The sequence below is a fragment of the Pleurodeles waltl genome, chromosome 4_1 (genome assembly GCF_031143425.1).
Source record: "Pleurodeles waltl isolate 20211129_DDA chromosome 4_1, aPleWal1.hap1.20221129, whole genome shotgun sequence".
Classification (NCBI taxonomy): Eukaryota; Metazoa; Chordata; class Amphibia; order Caudata; family Salamandridae; genus Pleurodeles; species Pleurodeles waltl.
Genome location: NC_090442.1, coordinates 843,980,032 through 843,999,606, shown reverse-complemented (window position 1 = coordinate 843,999,606; position 19,575 = coordinate 843,980,032). Strand labels below are relative to the sequence as shown.

General features: G+C 41.4%; 1 protein-coding gene across 1 annotated transcript in view; it reads left to right on the top strand.

The window, feature by feature from the left end:
* LTA4H (leukotriene A4 hydrolase) overlaps positions 1 to 19,575 on the top strand; it is a 326,790-nt gene that overhangs the window by 289,937 nt on the left and 17,278 nt on the right. Inside the window, exons 16-17 of the mRNA XM_069229606.1 lie at positions 12,364 to 12,459; positions 14,156 to 14,238. Coding sequence (XP_069085707.1) covers positions 12,364 to 12,459; positions 14,156 to 14,238 — 179 coding nt within the window. The remainder of the gene's footprint in view (positions 1 to 12,363; positions 12,460 to 14,155; positions 14,239 to 19,575) is intronic.

Genomic DNA, 19,575 nt, shown 5'->3' with positions numbered 1-19,575 from the left:
AAGAGATTACAGAAGTGCAACCTTGTATTTTACCACCTGCTAACAGGGCACCTCTACCACGATGCAGCCATGAGCAGATGCTCCACACTACTTTTGGCTCTGATTCTTACCTTATACAGAAACAAAGTGAGCCCCTCAGGAGACAGATGAGGAAGAAGGGGTGGGCTACTCCCCTCTTCGCTATACTGATGATGCTCTATACTTGACTTATACAAAATACCTGTGCACCTCCCTTGAAACAGAGCTTTACTAGCCACATGGCCAGCAATGGAGGAAAGTGCCTCTCTTTAAGTGGATATCTGGAAGGCAGCTGAGGTGTCAGATCTGCAGTTGCCCTCCATTGAGATAAAAACAGTGTCTTGAATTCACAGATGCAGCTTGTTTTTTGGGCAGTTACATAAATGCTCTATGGACATGGCCAGTGAGATCATGTCTGTGGTCCCAGAAGACCTCAGAGCTTCTTGGGCTCACACTTTATGTGGTTGGTAGGATGCAGTGAAGTATGTAATCCGTGCATGCATGGATGCCTGATTGTATTGGCACCAGGGCTATGCTTTTAAGGCATGCATGAATGAGGTCAACTGGATTTCCTGACCATGTACAAGTATCCTTAATGGATACTCCCTTTGATTGGTTCTGACTTCTGGGGGATGTGGGGTGGAGGGGGGGAGGGGGTGAGGGGTAGGGGATGGCAGGGCAGACTGTAGAGATTTAAAGACTGTGGAGCTCCTGCATGGTATTTGATGCCAGCAGGGCAATTGTCCTATGAGTTTAAAAACTCCAGGGCTGTTTCAGGGGCCTAGCCTACAAGCAGTGCCAGACGTTCCAGCCAGTGGTACAGCAGACCGCCAGACCATTTGGGGTTGTGGACATGGCACCGGCATTGCCAATTTCCCCTACCCCCTGCAACAGATACCAAGGCATTTGAGGTTGTCCTCAACGGCTCATGACCGTCTGGTGGATGGCAGTACATATGGATCTTCCATGTCATTCAAAGAGGCTATGCTCTACCCTTATTGTTCTCCCAGCCCTATTTTCCTCCCACTCAAGAATGCATTTCAGAGGCCACTTGACAGTCCTAATGCAGGAGGTAAATCTTTACTCTCCAGTGGTGCCTTTCAGTAGTTACTGGTCTTAGGGAAAGGTGAGGGATGCTATTCATGTAACTTTATCATTCTAAAACAGTATGGGGGCCTCTGGCCTAAATGAGACCTGTGTCCGGAATGACAAATTCAAAATGCTCATGCTGGCTCACAACCTCTTCATCCTAGACCCAAGAGACTGGATGGTGCCCCTGGAATTTCAGGACGCATATTTACCCATCCTACCATCCCTTAGTGGTGTTCAAGGACTTTTCTTCAACGCTGCGAGTCCGGGATATTGAGGACATGTTTCTGAAGTTTCAAAATAAGTCCTCTATCTCAGTTAGTATCGCTCTGTGGCTTTGTGCATCCTCTTCATCCACACCAGGTGGCAGATGCAAGCTCCACAACACAACCTCAGATTCTAGTGGGCTCAGTATCAGAGCTGCCTCTCTGACTCCACTGGAGTCTCAAGGGAGACAGCTCAGGCTCTGCAGTGTTGGTTGTCAATCTGACCACAGCAGGCTGATATCCCTTCTACTTTTGGAGTTCAGTTGTGACAGACTTATTGCAGTTGGGTTTGTGGGTTTGTCAACCAGGGGAGGTGGAGATCCGAGGCCTCTGGGTTCTGATGGAGAATTAGCTTGTTTGAAATTTAGCTGATCTGCTTGGTCCTCAAAGCGTTCCTGCTTTCCCTCAAAGAGGGTATGTGCATGTTCTATGGGACAACACTACCTCCAAGTGGTACTGCAACAAGCTTGGTGGAGTAGGATCTTGGGCTTTCTGCAATGAGGCTCTGCAAATTTGGAGATGAATGTAACGTCAGGACATCTTTCTGGGCCCCAACCACTTGATAGTGTCCCTGACCAGGTGTCGTCTGGCAGATCACAAGTGGTGTCTCCATCCAGAGGCCCCTTCAAACACTGGGGAGAATTGGATAGATCTATTTGGCACCTTCAAGAATGTGTCAGCAACTTTGTGGCTGGAATGAAGCAAGGGACTCTTACACACCTTCCTACCAGAACCTCTAGTATCTCGGGTTCTGAAGAAGATAATTAAAGACCGGGGCAAGTAGACTTGATTGCTTCAGACTTGGCCAGGAGAACGGGGCTTCTGAGCATTTCCACTTCAGGGGGTACCTCCTGTGTCAGCAGCAGGGCATGTGCCTGCGTCATAATCTCCACAACTTACAGCTCTCTGCTTGAAGACTGGAGTGAGAGTACTGCAGAAGAAGCTCTCCAGATCAAGTCCTGTGTTTTGAGATATTCTAAAGGTGATCAATCTGCAGTTACAGAGGATCCATCAGAAAGAATGATACAACAGGTAAGTAACTTATTCAGTGTGTGCATTATGAAATGCAGATCAAGAACCTTAGAGGGTTGCCATCATCTCCGGACCTGAGGACATTGAATGAACCTACTCTGTAACGGAACAGCAGTCTGGTATTACAGTGACTCAATTGGATTGCATTCCCGAAATGCTTTCATTAGAGGGCTCTGACTATGAGTCAGAACAGTCTTTAGGGACACTAGTCAAAACAGCAATAAATAAACCAACACCTCAGATACCATCTATGGATCGTCCCCTCAGAGCTTAACCTCAAATGAGTTTTGAAGCAAGAATAAGTGCAGGACTCTCAAGAGCTTTGCTTCAAGCCTGGATGCTCTGCCAAAGAAGCCTCAACAGTTGGCTCTGGCCACAGTCACCTTGTTTGGCACCAAGGATCACTCTGCGCCAGGTAGGCCTCAAGTCAGGGAAACTAAGCCTGTCCACAGCTTCGCAACCCAGAGTCGCTGAACTGACACCTTCAGCACTAAGAAACCCTAGCCACATCTACCAGGACAGCTAATGTCCGGCAAAGAAGAAACTACATTCACCACCCAGCCTAGGAAGATTCTGGCTTGCCAGCCACAAAACATGCCAGACCTAACATCTTTGAACAAGAGAGAGCTCACCTTTGAGGTAGTTGTTTCTGATGAACTGTACACATTCCCTCCGCCAAGTAGATAAAGACCTATACAAGAAGAAAAGAGCTGTCTACAGCGAGAGGTGAGAATTGTTGCAGAAAAGGGCAATACAGAGTACCCCTGAAAGAAATCAACCAGGGAAATTACTCCACATACTTTCTGATACCAAAACAAGACTGGTCGCTATGGCCTATAATAGATCTCCGCTTCTTAAATAAGATCATGAAGACACATGACTTCAAAATGACAATGCTGCAAGATGTCATTCCGCAGCTTCAGCAGGGAGATTATATGGCGACCATAGACCTAAAGGATGGTTATTTACTCATCCGTATGAACCACAAGCACAAAAAGTATTGCACTTTGTTATAGGCAAGATACACTGCCAATTCAGGGTGCTGCCATTCAGAATGAAATCAGCACCCAGATTGTTTACAAAATGCCTAGCAGCAGTTGCAGCACACCTGAGAAGGAAGAAATACATGTGTAGCCTTACTTAGATGACTGGCTGGTAAAGGCAAACTCCCTACACTAGTGCAGAAACGGCATAAAAACAGTGATAACTGCACTCCACAGAGAGGTTTTTAATAGACATGGAAAGATCGTCACCCATACCAGAACAAGAGAAGCTCTTCCTGGGAGCAAGTATCAACACAGTAGATGTAAAATCTTACCCTTCTGAAAAGAGGATACTGGTGATGCCAGAAGAAACTTGCCAGTACCAGAAGGGCCTGTCTGTCAGGAAGAACTGCAGGGAAAATGCTGGGAATGATGGCTTCCTGCATAACACTAATACCATATGGAAGGTTACACATAAGATCAATACAGAAATGTGTCCAGGGCCACTGGAGCTGCTACGTGGAGATGGGAAGATCTAGTGGCTGTTATGTAAACAGTGCAGGAGAAAATGTTGTGGTGGAACAAAACAAATATATCCGGAAGACCCTTCTTATCACCAACTCCAGCAGTGACCATCACTACACACCTTGCATACGGGATGGGGAGCTCATATGGGGAACCTCGAGTTTAGAGGGAAACCAGAAGAGGCAGTAGAACACAAAATTTTAATGGAGCTAAAAACAGCATTCCAGCTTTAAAAGCCTTTCAGAGCAGCTTTGGGGAAAATCAATACAAATTCAAACCTACAACACAATGACAATGTTGTACCTCATTCTTTTGAGGCTAGAACAAGGGTTCTGGTGATGGGCTATACAGAGACAAAAAACATAACAGCAATACATCTACTGGGGAAGGACAATGTAGAGGCAGACAAGCTGAGCAGACAGACATCCACCTTACATGAGTGGGAACTGAATTAAACTGTAATTCAAAAGGTGTTCAGAAGATGGGGGACACCAGAAATAGACTTTTTTGCAATACTAGAAAACGCTAAATGCTAATCCTTTGTGTTCAGACATCCGCACCAACACTCCTTGATGAAAGCACTGTCAATATACTAGTCGGGAAGATTTGCTTATGATTTCCCCCAATCCTACTTTTATTAGTAAAAAACAAATGCAGACAGTCATATATGACTTTAGCACTCGTCACCCCCACAAGGGGTCTCAGACCATATAGAGATGGCATGCAACAATGTGCTGAGACTACCAATGTTACAAGATCTGCTTTTCATGCAAGGGAGAGGAGGATTTGCCCATTTCAGAACCATACATGTAAATATACAAGGGTAGGGTAGTCATGAGAACCAGCCCACATTTCCTACCAAAGGTCATATCCGAGTTTCACATAAACCAGACAATCCAAATACTGTGTTTCTTTGGAAAACCAAAGACTGGCATAAAGAGCACTACATACACTAGATGCCCGATGGACAATAATGTATTAAATGGAGAAAACAAAGCCACACAGGAAAGATAAACAGCTCTTTGTATCATTCTTAGACAATAACAAAAGAAAAACAGTCACTAAGAACACCATTGCAAAGTGGATTACTCAAACAATCCAAATGCGCCTCAGGATCTCTGGCGTCTAATTAGAGAGCTCATTTGACACATAAGAAAGGAGCTACAGTAGTCTTCATGGCACATGTTCAATTAAATGAAATATGAATTGCAGCCACTTGGATTGTCAGTGCACACTTTCACAAAACACTACTGCAACGATGTGCAGATGAACAGGGAGGCAAAAGTGGGACAGAGAGTACTGAAACATTTGTTTAGAAGTCCCATTTTATCTCCAACTCAGCCTCCACAATAAAGAAAACTGCTACAAAATCGATGGACAGCATGTGAATCCAAAAAAGATTCATGCTGCAAAACTAAATGGTTGCTTAACTGTAGGAGTAGTTTTGCAGCTTAAAGAATTATTTGGATTTACATGCATCCCATCTGCCTCCCCTGGAAATGAGGCAAGCAGTAGTTAGCAATGGACTTAAAGAATATGCAGGCAAGAGGAAGACCATTAAGCACTGAATTAAACAGAGGGTAGCTTAAAAAAAAAAAAGAAGAACTTGTAGATGGCGGCCAAGGATGGAAACTTCCAAGGAGAGGCATTTGATGTCAGGAGGGCATGGACTAGGCACCAAATAGTAGAGACAGTCACCTTTCAAAAGACAGAAAAGGAAAGAGAAGGACTAATATACAAGAATAGAGTTCCAGGCTAAGTGATGGAATAATGCACAGAATGTGAATCTAGAAAATTCTTCAAGCTGCAAATCTACTCCTACAGATAAGTAACCTTGTGTTAAACATACCCATGTATCCAGTGTATCATATGGCCACCACTGCCATGAAGTCACTGTGCACCTAGGGAGTTCACAAAATGTCACTGCACATCAGCACAGCAAGACCATTCATGTGTTTCCATGCCTTGGCAACTGACTGATCATGAGCCACAAACAATGCCTACCATACAGACAGCCGTGTCTCCTCTTCACATGCTTGGTATCACTGTCAACATCAAAAAGTCACATCTCTGCCTGCAGCACATACAACCCTTTTTGTGGCAGTGAAAAATCTGGCAATAGGCAAAGCCTATCCCAAGTAGAAGGTATTGATGACATTTCGGAGGCTGCTCCCTATCTATTAAATGTTATGTTGTCCAGCAGTGAGAACAGTCATGAAGTTCTTGTGGGTGATGGTGACATGCATTGTGATAATGCCACAAGCTCGACTGCACATGCAACCATTGCAGGAGTGTCCGTCAGGACACTGGTCACAAGCGCAAAGTCAAGTGGAATGACGAGAATTAGTTACAGAGCACCCTATCTGTTGACCCTCGAGTACAGGTGACCATTACCATAGATTGAACACTTGCATGGTGGGGTGATCATCTAGACCACTTGATAGTTCAGGGTACCTGAATGCAGCAGTGGTAGAAAATGCAGCACTCAGCATTTTACAAGCTGATTTCAACAAGACAGGGCTAGTTCGAACAGACAACATGACTGTAGTGTATCACATCCTAAAACAAGGAGGCACTCACCCACCTCAACTTTGAGCATTGGCACAGTCAATATGGCATTGGCCAATGCTCATCACATTTTCCTCCTTCTGGATCATGTGCCTGGGGTAGACAACCACTTTGTGGGCCTGTTAAGCAGACTGCATCAACAAGTGGGATATGAAACTCAAGTACTTTTCCAGTTCCTTCGTAAGTGGCGGACACCCACAATTGATATGTTTGCCACTGCAGAAAACGCAAAATGCCCAGGTTTCACCTCCAGTTACCCTTTCCGTCATTCCATGGGCACTGTACCATTGATGAACTAGATGGAAATATTTGCCTGTGCTCCACTATGTCATCCCAAATTCAGACAAACCTCCATGGTGCTCAGTCTCATCACTCTGATGTGGGTAAGGCAGCCATGGCACTCGATGTTATGTGAAATGTCGGTCTACTCGCAAAATAATTTGCCCTTGAGAGCAGAACTGTTAGCTCAGCATCCGGGTTCAGCTGAGACATCTAAATCTCATGGAAATGAACCTTGCGATCAGACACCTGAGATCTTAAGGTTTAATTATCTGGCAAAAGGTTTCAGAATATTGCATGCTCATTTTGTGTGAAGCTTGCAGATCTACTACTCAGGTTTGCTATGTTGCAAAATGTAAATGATTGCTACGTACTTCAAGGACAGACCTATACAACGAATGCAATAATCTGTTCAGAAGATTATCTGCTGCCTGTTACACTTCCAAATGTTAGAATTGGCATACACATCTATTTGCCCTCATCTGGCAGTGAAACAGACAAAACAGGGCCTGATTTAGAGTTTGGCTGACAAGGTATTGTGTTGCAAATGTGACGGAGTGCCCTGTCTGCAAGCCCTTGATCCACCCGCCTCATCTTAGAGACAGACAGACCTTAAATATTCCTTCAATGGATCCCCCGTTGGCTTTGTTGATAGAATACTTCCTTCAACGTCCTGAAGGAGTAGGACCCTTCAAAGGAAAGACATTACACTGCTCGCTCTGTTTATGGTAGACAGGGTAATAACTTTTTTCCCTGTTCACCACTACCAGGAAAAACCTGGCCATGAGGGCCAAGAAAAAAACAATGACCACCTACACCCCGGTGAGAGAGCTCCAGAGGTGTGGGGGTCATTCGTTTTTTTTGTTTTTCAGAAACGGATTCCATTTTTAGGAGTTTGTTTCTGAAAACCAAAAAACTCCTTGCCATCTACCAAACCTTTAATACACTGAAAGGAACTGCTGTGACTGCGGTTTCTCTGCGGGTTACAGAATTTATTGCCCAGCTTGTGGTCCTCTCTAAATTTGGCAGGCGCAGTACTGCTGAGATGGTGGCGGTAATGTTCTCTTCCATTCCAACTGACACTATTCAGTCTGCCAAACGCTAAATCAGGGCTATAGATCTTTGAGATTCCAGTGCCTACAACATTAATGGAAGGACTTCAGTCATTTATCTAAGAACAACACTGGTTCCTAGGTGAAACCTTAATGTGAGCCTCAAAACACTCCGATCTTCTGCTGAGCCTTTGCATGCACTATCTCTCATCGATAGTAGCATTAATCATAGCAATCTATTCTCTGCACAGTGTTAGTGAGTTGTAGGACCTTAAAAGTGAAGTCATCTTTCATCCTATTTCATAAAGAATTTGCATTTCCTGCCAAAGGTTGTCTCTCCATTCCGTGACAATCAGACTATTGATTTACCTGCTTTCTTTCCACACACTTGCACTGTGGCAGAAAGAGCATTACACGTACTAAATGTAAAGAAGGCTCCAGTGTATTACACCAACATATTAAGTCCATTCACACAAACAGACAACTTTTTATTGCATTTGCAAAACCTCACCTAGGAAATTCAGTCTCCAAGATTTACATTCAAATGCATTGAAGTATGTTATGCTAAGGCAAAGCATACTCTTCTTAGTGTCTAGAGCACATTCTACTCATAAAAAAGGAGCCACAATGGCTTTCCTGTGAAACCTAACACTGTCAAACATATGTACAGCTGTAACATGGTCCACTATGCATATGTTCACAAAACTTTACTGTGGACTTTCATGCTTGATTAGTGGCACTGTTCGGGCAAACTGTCCTTAAAATGTTATTCCACACCCTGCCTCATCTACTCTAAAGTTGCCACTTCACAGAGAGAACACTGCTCTCCAGCCTATGCAGAGACTGTGATCCGCAGTGACATGCTACAAATGGAAAATGTTACTTATCTTCGATCTGTTTGTAGCTTGTAATGCTGTTGATTTACCTACTCCCTTCTACCTCCCAGGATGCGAGCTGATGCATTGTATGCTATACGTTACATACACTATGAGTTCTTTCACAATTCTTCTTTACACATTTACAGCCCTGTTCCACATCACTTTTACTCACATGTTGGGGGTGAAAATACAATCTCAGATGGAGTCTTTGACCTAGGACATTTTGGATTACAGGGAAGGATCATAAGTCAAGTAACCTTAAAAGCAAAACTTATACTTCAAACTAAAAAGATTTGTAACATCCACATCTAACACTGAATGGCAGAACTGTGAAGAGCATGGAATCTGGAGCACTAGATGCTACAGATAGTTACAATTGTCCTTTCAAATAGCTACACTTTTTTGTTTCCTGGTTATTTTTTTACAACAATGGTGTGCCCGCTGTCCTTTCTTCCTTCCAACATCATTTCTGATGCTACTCTTTTAATGTTTTCTATCTATTTTGGTTAACACTACCTTCATCTTCCAAGTTTTCAATCTGTTCTGCAATCTTTGAAATTCTGCCACACATTTAAGGCTTTAAATGTGTTTTTGTAGGTTATTGCTCAAGGAGAAGGGCAAATAATGGACTTTTGTCTTGTCACTTATAAGTGTGGATTATTTTGGGCTGCGTTATTTCAAGTGGGAGTTGGGTAATCACGCTGTATAGAATGTTTGCAACATGTGTAGCTTGAGATTTATGTGCATGCACTTGGGATCCAATGTTGGACTTTGAAAATTACAAACTATTTTTATTTAAATAAGTTCTTTAGGTGATTTTTCACTTTTTCTCTAAAACCCACAATACAACAGGACAGATACTCCATTTTAGAATGTGTTTTGCGTTATGAGCAAATTTAAGTAGAGGTGCAAAGCTGTATAACGTCTATGTAATGTGGTAGCACACAAATGGTATTCCAAAATATACAGCGTTATCCAAACCCACATCCAGACAGGTGGGAATGTGCGTGTGTGTCTGTATTACAAGCCACAAACAGATCGGTACAGGTTATTAACTTTCCGTTTACAGCATGTGTAGCTGCAAGTTACATATGTTGCATAGGCTGAAAAGCAGTACCCACTTTTAGGTCGAGCGTGTAAGCGCTTTGGCCTGTTGTAAGTATTGTGGGCTTTTAGCCATGCCTACTGGACGCCCATGACTTTCACTCGTTCGTGGGCTTACCTTTCACAAATCCTTTGGCATCATTTGTAAATGCTTTACGTTTGTCCCTCCTTGGGGCGGTTTTCTTTCCGCCTTGCAGTCTGCCCCTTTTACATGGATAATTGCGTGATTGCTGATACCTTTGACTGCAAGTGAACTTATTTTTCTTTTTGTGTCTCTCCTTCGTGCTCATGGCAGCCATGGCGCTTTGAATCGGTTTGCTTATATCAACTGTTTTACTTTTCATTTTCAATTTAAGTGGCAAGAAAAGTCCAGTTAGGAATTTACAACACTAAAAGCTCTAACTTGAAAACGAGACCCACTGCATTGAAAATGGTTGTTCATAGTGGTGTCCCACAAACAGAAGACTTGTAAAACAATATATTAAAAACAGTTTGACCCAATTGTGTTTTTGGCGTACCTGAATGTCCATACATATTGAGTGAATCTATGGATAGCCGACTACGTAGTGGCTTTGCAAATGGCTTGTTTCCTATGAAAGTCATAAAGGCCTCCAATATTTGGGCATGGTTCTCTACAGCAGTGTAAACTTGGCCTTAGAGGAGCAGTTGTGACAGCACTTTACAAACCACATGGCTATTCCTGATTTAGAAAATTGGGTTGCCGAAGTGTGGCTGTGATAATGCAACGGACAGTTTTGTATTCCTAATGCGTTTAGTATTATATTCATAGTACATTAGATCAATTCAAATATATCTACATCACTACTAGCTGCAAACATATTGTTACAGGTAAGTAACTTTTTTGTTTGTGATCAGTGATGGTTTAGCCCAGTGGGCCTTGTTTCAACTGGAAGTACATGTTATTTTGCTCTCGGTCGACAGAAATTGCTATATTGCATATACTTTGCTGCTGTCTTTTCTTGATTCATGTTTTAAGAGGAGCTTCGGAAACTCTCTATAATGGCTATCCATAGTAAAAGATATAATATGACATGTTACATTGTACCTAAACAGTAAAAATGTTAGTTAATGGAATGTAGAGCACTTTCTCTTACATTATCAAGTTTGCTTCCATCGTATTGAACCTTACCACACCATTGACAGGTCATCAGACTCCACACTGTAGAATGATGGCCCTACTTGTCACTATGGCACATTGTGATCTTTGATGTCATATCATCACCCTCTAACTCTAAATGGCCATTTCTAAACCTGTTGTGTGCTATGCTGTTGGGTCAAAGTGGGCAAGATCATTTTTCTAAAGTTAGGTGGATTTTTTTGTTTAGACGCCACGTTTTTCCATTAATCCTATATGTGACTAGTATTTTTGATTTAGATCTCAAACGTAGGAGATATTAGTCTCATATTAGACATTGTGGACTATTTTCTTATTACAGATGTGTTCTGATGTCAAAATGCGACTGCAGCAAGAATTATTACAAAGTGAAGAGATGTGGCACCGCATACTCATCTTGCACTACAGTCAAAACGTTTCCTGTTTGCGATTTCACTCACTGAAAGAAAGGAGTCAGTTCAATGACAATAACAGTATGACTTGCGAGGGGCCATATACTCTAGTACCATAAAATCCTGTGCGTGAGAGGGCCTGCAAGCAGCATTGCCACCTCCTGCATGCTAGTGACATGTTATGGGATAACATACTCCCAACCTGGCACATTTTAGGGGTAGAGTAGCCCGCCTTGGTGTTTTGTGGCCTGCTCTGTGACTTTTAGTATCCTTATACTGTAGAGATGTTGATATATCATCCAATATATTTACATTGTTACACTTTTTCTTAACGGAAATGTCTTATTTTTTGGGCAATCTTAAGCTGTGTTTTGCCGTTTCTCCTTTTAAAGGTTGTCCTATTAATATCTAACTGACTTTATTTAGAGACTGTGTTTGCCAGCTCCCTTTGAATAGTATTAAATTGCAGTCAGATCTTGCGGTTAAAGGCAAGCCCACTTGGACTCAACATCTTGTATCACATCTTCTATTGGTTCCCATACTGTAGTGTGTGTGCACCATGTTACATCCAAAATAATTAAATTGCGTTGTCTTAGTTGCCTGGCTTAAGTCTTAGTGAGCTCACCTTTTCAACCCTTTTTTAATGTTCCTCCTCTGTGTGGGCTACTATGATTGAAGATGTCAGGTGCCAGCTCGTTTCAAGGGATCTTAATAGTTAAACGTTTTTGCTGGGGAATAGTCTTTCTACCTGCAACCTATTTATATAGAAGTGTCCAGCTGATCACATATGAACTTAAAACCAGCATTTTGCTTCTGATTGGAAAGCCCTGGTTAAACATAGAGCACACCAAATTGCCATAAAGCAGCCTAGCATTACACGCTGCTGGTAAATACTTGAAAGGAGCTTTTCTGTTACTATTTATGTCATTAGGACTTTCTGATACTATTTGTATTCTGATGCTGTTTATATATATATTGCAAATTAAAGTTCTCCATATGCCCTATTTTGAAAACAAAACTTAGCCTTACTTTTATTTTTTAGGCCACAGAGTCTGACTTGAGTACCTTTTCTACTACCGAAATTGATGCTTTGTCTTCGCAGCAGCGCATTGAATTCCTAGCACTGCTGCTGCATGAGGTACGTTTGGTTAAATGGCTTTCAAAATACTCTAATGTGCTCATTACTTTTACTAGAAGTATTGCTTTTAGAATTTAACAAAATGGTGTAAAGATATTTGACAAATTAGGCGTGTAGACAAAAGCAGAAAGTGTTAACTGAAAGTCCGGAATGAGATGATATTTTTGAATACTGCACAGAAAGATGTTAAGTGTTGACAGAGTTTGAGGTCAGAAATCCATGGGATTCAAAGTTATGGACATTTGGAAGGAGGCACTTCTGTGAACTGAACTGTGAAAACAGTTAAGGAACCAGTATTTAGTTTTTTTAAATATGTTTTTACTGCATTTTCGTTTCTCACCATGCTTTGTGAACAATCAACAGTTACTGCATAGGCTTGGGACACAGACAAGCAACATTAACAGTCAGATACACAGTGCAAACCACAACCTCCCTCCCAAGCTTCCGTTCCTCGAGGATACTGAGATGCAGCAGCCCCTGTATCTAACCTGGGCTCTTGTTTTCAGTGGGACAGTAAATGCTTCTCAACGTAGCACACACACCCAAACTAGAACATAATTTGGTCTCGTGGAGCGACATCCCAATGAACAGCAAGTCAATATTTGCCAACATTTACACCTATGGGAGGATGGTATGGATCATTTGGGTCAGGCACCACAGCCAGCCAAGGCTGCCACTTCCCACTGCTATTCAGGGTGGGTCCTGTTAATCACGGTCGCTCATTTTATCCGCTTATATGAGCACATAGGTGTCCTCACCACCGATGCACATCTCCCGTGATGGCAACAGCCTCAGCTACTGCCATCTTGTGCACTGCTTGGATAATAACCAGCATTTATAATTGTATTTAAATAATTTTGTTTGTCTAGGGGAGGCATTTCATGTGTGCATGTGTATGTGATGTACTGAAGGATTCCTGACAGGCATAACAGTTTTTACCATTGTGTAATTCTGTATCATGGTGTGTAGAACTACTCTGTAGTAAGTACCACACTAGGAACTGGGAATCGTCAAAAGAATGTATGGTTAGCCTTGTACGTTTTTGAACGCCCATACACCAGTGACACTGTGGCCATTTACAAGCTCCAATCCAATTGTTTCCCATTGTGGAAATGGTTAGGGTTTTACTCCATGAAAGGTTTGGAGTAACTCCTCTTCTAGGGTGGGAAGGGGGAATGGAATACCTCGAACTTTGAATGGAATGTAGGGGCAGGGTGCTCTGCACAAGGAAACAGGTTTGCCTGTAGAGAGAAAACAAATACATTCCACAACCCCACCCAAACATTGTAAATTAACCTTTATGCATTATGGAAGTGGGAGCACTGGGAATGTGTCACAGTACACCTGGAATCCTGCACCTTTCACTGAGTTTTAGGTGTACTACTTTTACATTTTTGTTAAATAGGGGCTGGAGAGGGGGGTTTGGGGAGTGAAAAAGTACAGTCAGGTTGAGAAATAAATCTTCTCATACTTAAATACTTTTTTGTGACACTCATCCTGTGTGCATTGGCCACTGGGTGTACCTCCAGTGCCCATTTTCATTGCTTTTAATGGGAATCTGTGGTAGGGTGAGAATGCTAGGTATTGACTGGAACCTCTATTCTGTTTGTGGACAGCATAGGTCTGAAATATTTTTTTTTTCCTTTTAATCAATTTGTTTAATCCATTGAATATTTTTGTTTTTATCCATTGCTAGGCTCCACTTCCAGTGACTCATGTGAAGCGAATGCAAGAAGTTTATAAGTTTAATGGCGTGAAAAACTCAGAAATAAGATTCAGGTTTGTTGTATTTGTAACCACCGAACACAGATTAGTTTCATAGCCCTCTACAAATATTGTGGCTCCTTACATATGCCGTATACTGTTTGGAAATGTAATTTTAGCATTTCAATGAGATTATTTCACCTTTCATGTTACCTGTATAGTGAGTTCTCAGGGTGAAACACTCATGCATCTTATTGATGGCGCAGAACATCCAGGGCCTGATTCAGAAAGAGTTTGCTGTGAGTAGGTGTGAGTTACTCCTGGAGCACTCCAAGCCTACTCCTGTACTCCAGGAGTAAGCCATAGAGTCTAAGGCTGCAAATCTGCTCCCAGGTCTTTGTTTTGGGATAGTATGCATTCATCAGATATTCATGATTTTGGATATCTAATCAGTGAGCGTTACAATTGTTAGCATGTATCTTCTGTGACCTATAGTTGCGCCTCCCAATTTGTCAGCTTTTTGATTTTTAGTCTCTTGATATGATGTGTTGTGTTCTGCCAAGTGTGTGTTGAAAAATCATAAATGCCTGTTTTTACATCTGCATCTACAATATCTGGAAGGCTTTTCTCCCCTCCCAAAATATGTTTGCACTAGTTATTAGTGCTACAGTTTGAGAGGGTCGTACGGCATCAGCATGCTTGAATTAATCTAAGCCACTGACAATCACTCTGACTGTATTCCAGTGCATGATTGTTTGCTTACAGAAGACCTAAATAGGGTGAAACCGATCTGCAGTTGCTTGTTCTCCCATCTGAAGGGGACCTGGCCTGGTATTTCGGGCTGGAGCACTCCAATTTGAGCAGGACCAGCAATAATCTGCTTAAGGTGAGTCTTTATCTAGAATGACAGCGTCTGGAAAGCAATCAGCAGTGGCTGGGCATAATTCAAGTATTCCTTCCAGTACTCTTGATTTTGATATAGGCACCCCACATGCGGCAGGTATGCCTAGATGTTGGTCCCGTGCTCACTGTGCCATAAGACCTAACCTATACCTCACTGAGGAGTCAGAAGTAGGTCGAAAATGGTGTGGGGTTGCTTGTGTTCCCATGTAGAGGGCGCTTGGCCCGGCAGTTGAGGCTGGACTTTTCCTTTTCGTCCAGGACCAACTCTAATTTGAATAAGGCAGCTCTCTGTCTTGAATGTTACTATTGGTGAAAAACGAGTCAGGAATGCGGTCCTAAGTGATTGCCAGTGTCTGAATTTAATTCAGGCATTCGTTCCATCATTCACCCTGTTGGTTTTGCAGTGTCTCGTTTCTAAAACATTATCTATCTATAATGAAAGTATGATGATGAATGCCACAATGACAAAACATAAAATTGGTAAATGTCAATAATAACAAAATAATGGTTAAACAGCATCACACTTTTATCACAAAATCATAAAGGAAATGATCCTGCAACAGGAGTTCATTGGCAGTGTGACTATAAAGGCAATCTCTGCACAATAAGGTATCAAAGGCAACATTAGAAAAACAGGTAAACCACATCTGTTGTGGTTGAGCTGCATAAATTGTGGTTTAGGGGTAACCATAGGTTGTCAGTGAATGCAAAAACAATTTCCATTAAAGAACAAATTACTATACTACAAATCCCCTCTCTATCTGAACAAGCAAATGTTTGAAATCCGCTGATTCGCCGAGCTATTTTCTCCAAGCAGTATTATTGTCTGTTGCAAAGAGATTTAACAAGAGTGAACCTTGAACTTCAATTTAACAGTTGGATTTATTCTAGGAAATAGATAAGACAAAACACCACCTCCTCTTCTCACTCTGACTTGAAGTCCTTTTATGATTGTGCTAGGCTAGAAAACACACATTTTAACCTTATCTTGTGATTGTGAGAGATTTGGTTGTGAAGTGGGAATGGATTGAGGGTACTTCATGGAGTAGTCATAAGATCAGAAACATCTTAGACTGATTTCCATGCTGCCTCCTGTGACATGTTTGTGTATTTTCATGTATTAGTAGATTTTATTAAGCAGCTGTCATGTAAGTTCACATCCATGTTTGAATATTTAAAAATCAAAAACTATCCCGATTGATTCAGTTGGTAAGGGGCGTGGGAAGCACTGTCTGAGGTGTGTTGTATGACATTAAGGAATAAGTTGGGAAAAGGGGTTTCTAATTCTGGGTGAAATGCATCCTAAAATGAATGGCTGATATTTGTCTACTGACCACTTATTTCCTTCTTGAAGCATATTTTCCATTCAGTTCTCAGAAATGTTAATTTAAGAAGACTGTTGTAAGTCTGCCTTCGCCAGTGATATTCACAGGAACTCCGCTAGCAAGATACTGTTATCTAAATAGTGATCTAAAGTCTGTTCTTATGAAAATGTCCCCAGCTTTCTCTTTTTTATTTTTATTTTATTTATTTTTATTTTTAGAAACAATTCTGCAGTGATGCTGTAATTTGTTTGTTGTCATGACTCATTCAGATAGTCTTAAAGCTAATGGCCACCGTTAGCTTCTTTCATTCAATTTGGTCTTCTTTGCAGCAGTTATATCTCAAAGGAAGGTTAGTAACCTTGCTGTAGTCTGAGCTGTAAAACTGCATGAAACCTTTCTGAAAGATGAGGTGTATCTTTCATATATGTTAGATCAATCCCTTCCAAGGCTTCACTGGCCATAAGTAGTAATGCGCTGTATATTTTGGGAGTAAGGTGTACGTTTACGTTGTTCCTTGATATGGCTAAAGAATAGAAATCCTTTCCAGAATTGGTCTCTAGGTGCTGATTAACTAATAATTTGAAGCTTGACAAGTCAGTACTATCTTATATTGCATGGACGACGTTCCAGATTAATGCAGGTTGAATGAAGAACCCATGTATGCCCGTTGACATAGTTTTGAATGCAGGCGTAATTATAAATTAGTCTTTTGCTCTTCTAAGTAAGTGTGAGGGATGATTGTTACATATTGTTGTGAATAAGTAGGCCTTTGATAGTTTGATTAGACATCTGAAAGTCAGGCATACCATTGTTAAGGTGGCCCTTTCCTTAATGCGCTGCCAAGTTAGGGGCCTTCTGGCCTCAAAGACGTGCTGAAACATTTCTGTACTCAGGGTTATGCTTTAAACAAGGTCAATAAATCTTTTCACCCAGCATAATGGCGTGGAGACATAGGGAACAACCTTCACAATCAAATCAATTAGAGTGGCAATATGATCAGTGTGGCCACACAAGAAAAACTCCAGTCTGAAAAAGCTAAAGGGTTTAATTACAACTTTAGACTCGGTCATGTAGACCATTCTCAAGACAGAGTTATAAAAATAGAAAATCACTAAGGTTTGACCAAGCCAGCGAACAAATATTAAAACAAACTAACATCAAAAGGACTAAACATTCAACAATACTGGTGCAAAACATCAAAAGGACAATCTGTGGAACAGAAAACAAGCACTGCTCAGTTTTTAAGGATCAAAGCAATTTAAAAGTTTTCTAAGCTTAGCTAGCTACGGCAAGGGAAAACCCTACAGATCAGCAAATCAAAAGTTAACATATGCTTGGCGAGAACACATGCGGGCAAAAGGTAAAAAGAAAAAGGACAAAAAGATTTTGGGAAAATGACATCTGGGACAAAAGATAGGTAGCTAAAGTTGGCAAAAAGAAAGTAAAAAGAGAAAGCATTAGCATTTCAGAAGCTCGATCAAGAATCTTGTTATTGGGGATAGGGGAAAATGTTCTAAATGCCAGCAAAGCATGTCAAAGAAGGGGTAAGGGTAGAGAGCACTGTACCTCTGAGTCCAAGGGTTGAGCAAGCAGGACGAGAAAGATCTGACCAAAATACAATGGTTCGCCCATCCATCACTGCATATGAGGTGTAAGGTGTACCTGTCCAATCATAGGCAGTCATGCAACATAGGACTGCAACATCAATGAAGATTCCCATTATCAACATGTGAAAATATCCATCTTAGCTCATCCATGCAGGTTGAAACATTCGTATACATAGTCCATTCCACAGTTCCTGAATGTACTGGGCTCAAGGTCAGTTTCTCAGGCTCACTATGTCCAAAACAATAGAGCACGGATCATCAAGCTAGGTTCTCATGGAACGAAGTCTGAAAGAAAAGTTCCCTTTAGCGAGAATGACTAAAAATGTTTATACGCAGTCAGAAATAGGGCCTTGCAGGCCTCACTTAGGCTAAGCAAAGTGAATTTAAATGGCACATACGTTTATGGAAATAATGCACCTATGACATTTAAAATTATAAATTCAATATTAATAAGCCTTGTCAGTGTTCAATGTTACAGTAGATTTAAAATGAAATAACTCACATTGCATTGAGTGTGGGGCAGAAATACATTCTTCAACTTTTTCATGTAACCTTTAAGCCTTTTCTCTTCAGAAAACTATTATCATTTTAGTGCATACTATTAGTAAAAGCCATGAAAAAAACATAGAACTGAATTATTTGATTTACATGACGTTTAAAGACTATACCACAAAAGTTTAGTCAGTAAACTACAGTGAGTACACATTAAAACAGTCTTTCAGTACACCATTTTACAACAATTCTGTTAGTACTTTGAGTAACAAAAGGCACAGAATGTCACATATAATTGATTACTGTGATGTCTACGGTAGCTATAACATTTTTGCTACATCAGATGTGATCCCTCTTTTGGAGTCCACAGATTATTTTATGGCTGGAGTTGTGCCCACCTGGAGCCTATGCCACATTGTATTATGAATGGCAGTAAATTAGACTTTATAAAATCCTAGATAGGAGTTAATTGGTACTGATTTTTTTTAAATTACTTATTAAGTTTTACGATTCCTAAAAATAGAAACCATGCTTGTGTTGACAATATTGAGTATACAAGTTTTGTGATGTCTGTTTTAGCATTACAGAACAAAAAGAATTCTAGTTGTGGGAGGTAAAGCTTTGAGCATACTAAACAATTAAAGCATGACAAACAGCTATTGGTGTAGTTGTGGAACAGTAGGGATGGTGTTGAACTGCTGTGAATGACTAGGCCAAGAGGTGCTGACGCATGGTGAATGAGGGCTGTAGGAATGTCAAAGGATTGCTTGATGAGAGGTGTGGGGAGGTCTTGGTTTTTAATGTAGCACTGGAGAGTGCTATTGGACGCTGTATCTGTCTGGTGTGGTATGATGCAGGATTTTCACATAAAAGCTCTGCTAAAGGCCCGCAGACGGTGTAATTGGGGATGGGGTTTGATGTCAACTGGAGGATTATGGCAGTTGGTCTAGGACAGACAAATCAGCGGTGTATCTCCCTTGCTTGCCCAGATGTTGTCCCACTCACTAGCTATTGAGTGTTGTAGGGACCTTTAGTATCCCCACTGTGCAAGTGTGTTAATTTCTGCCTGGGCCCACTTCAAGTCT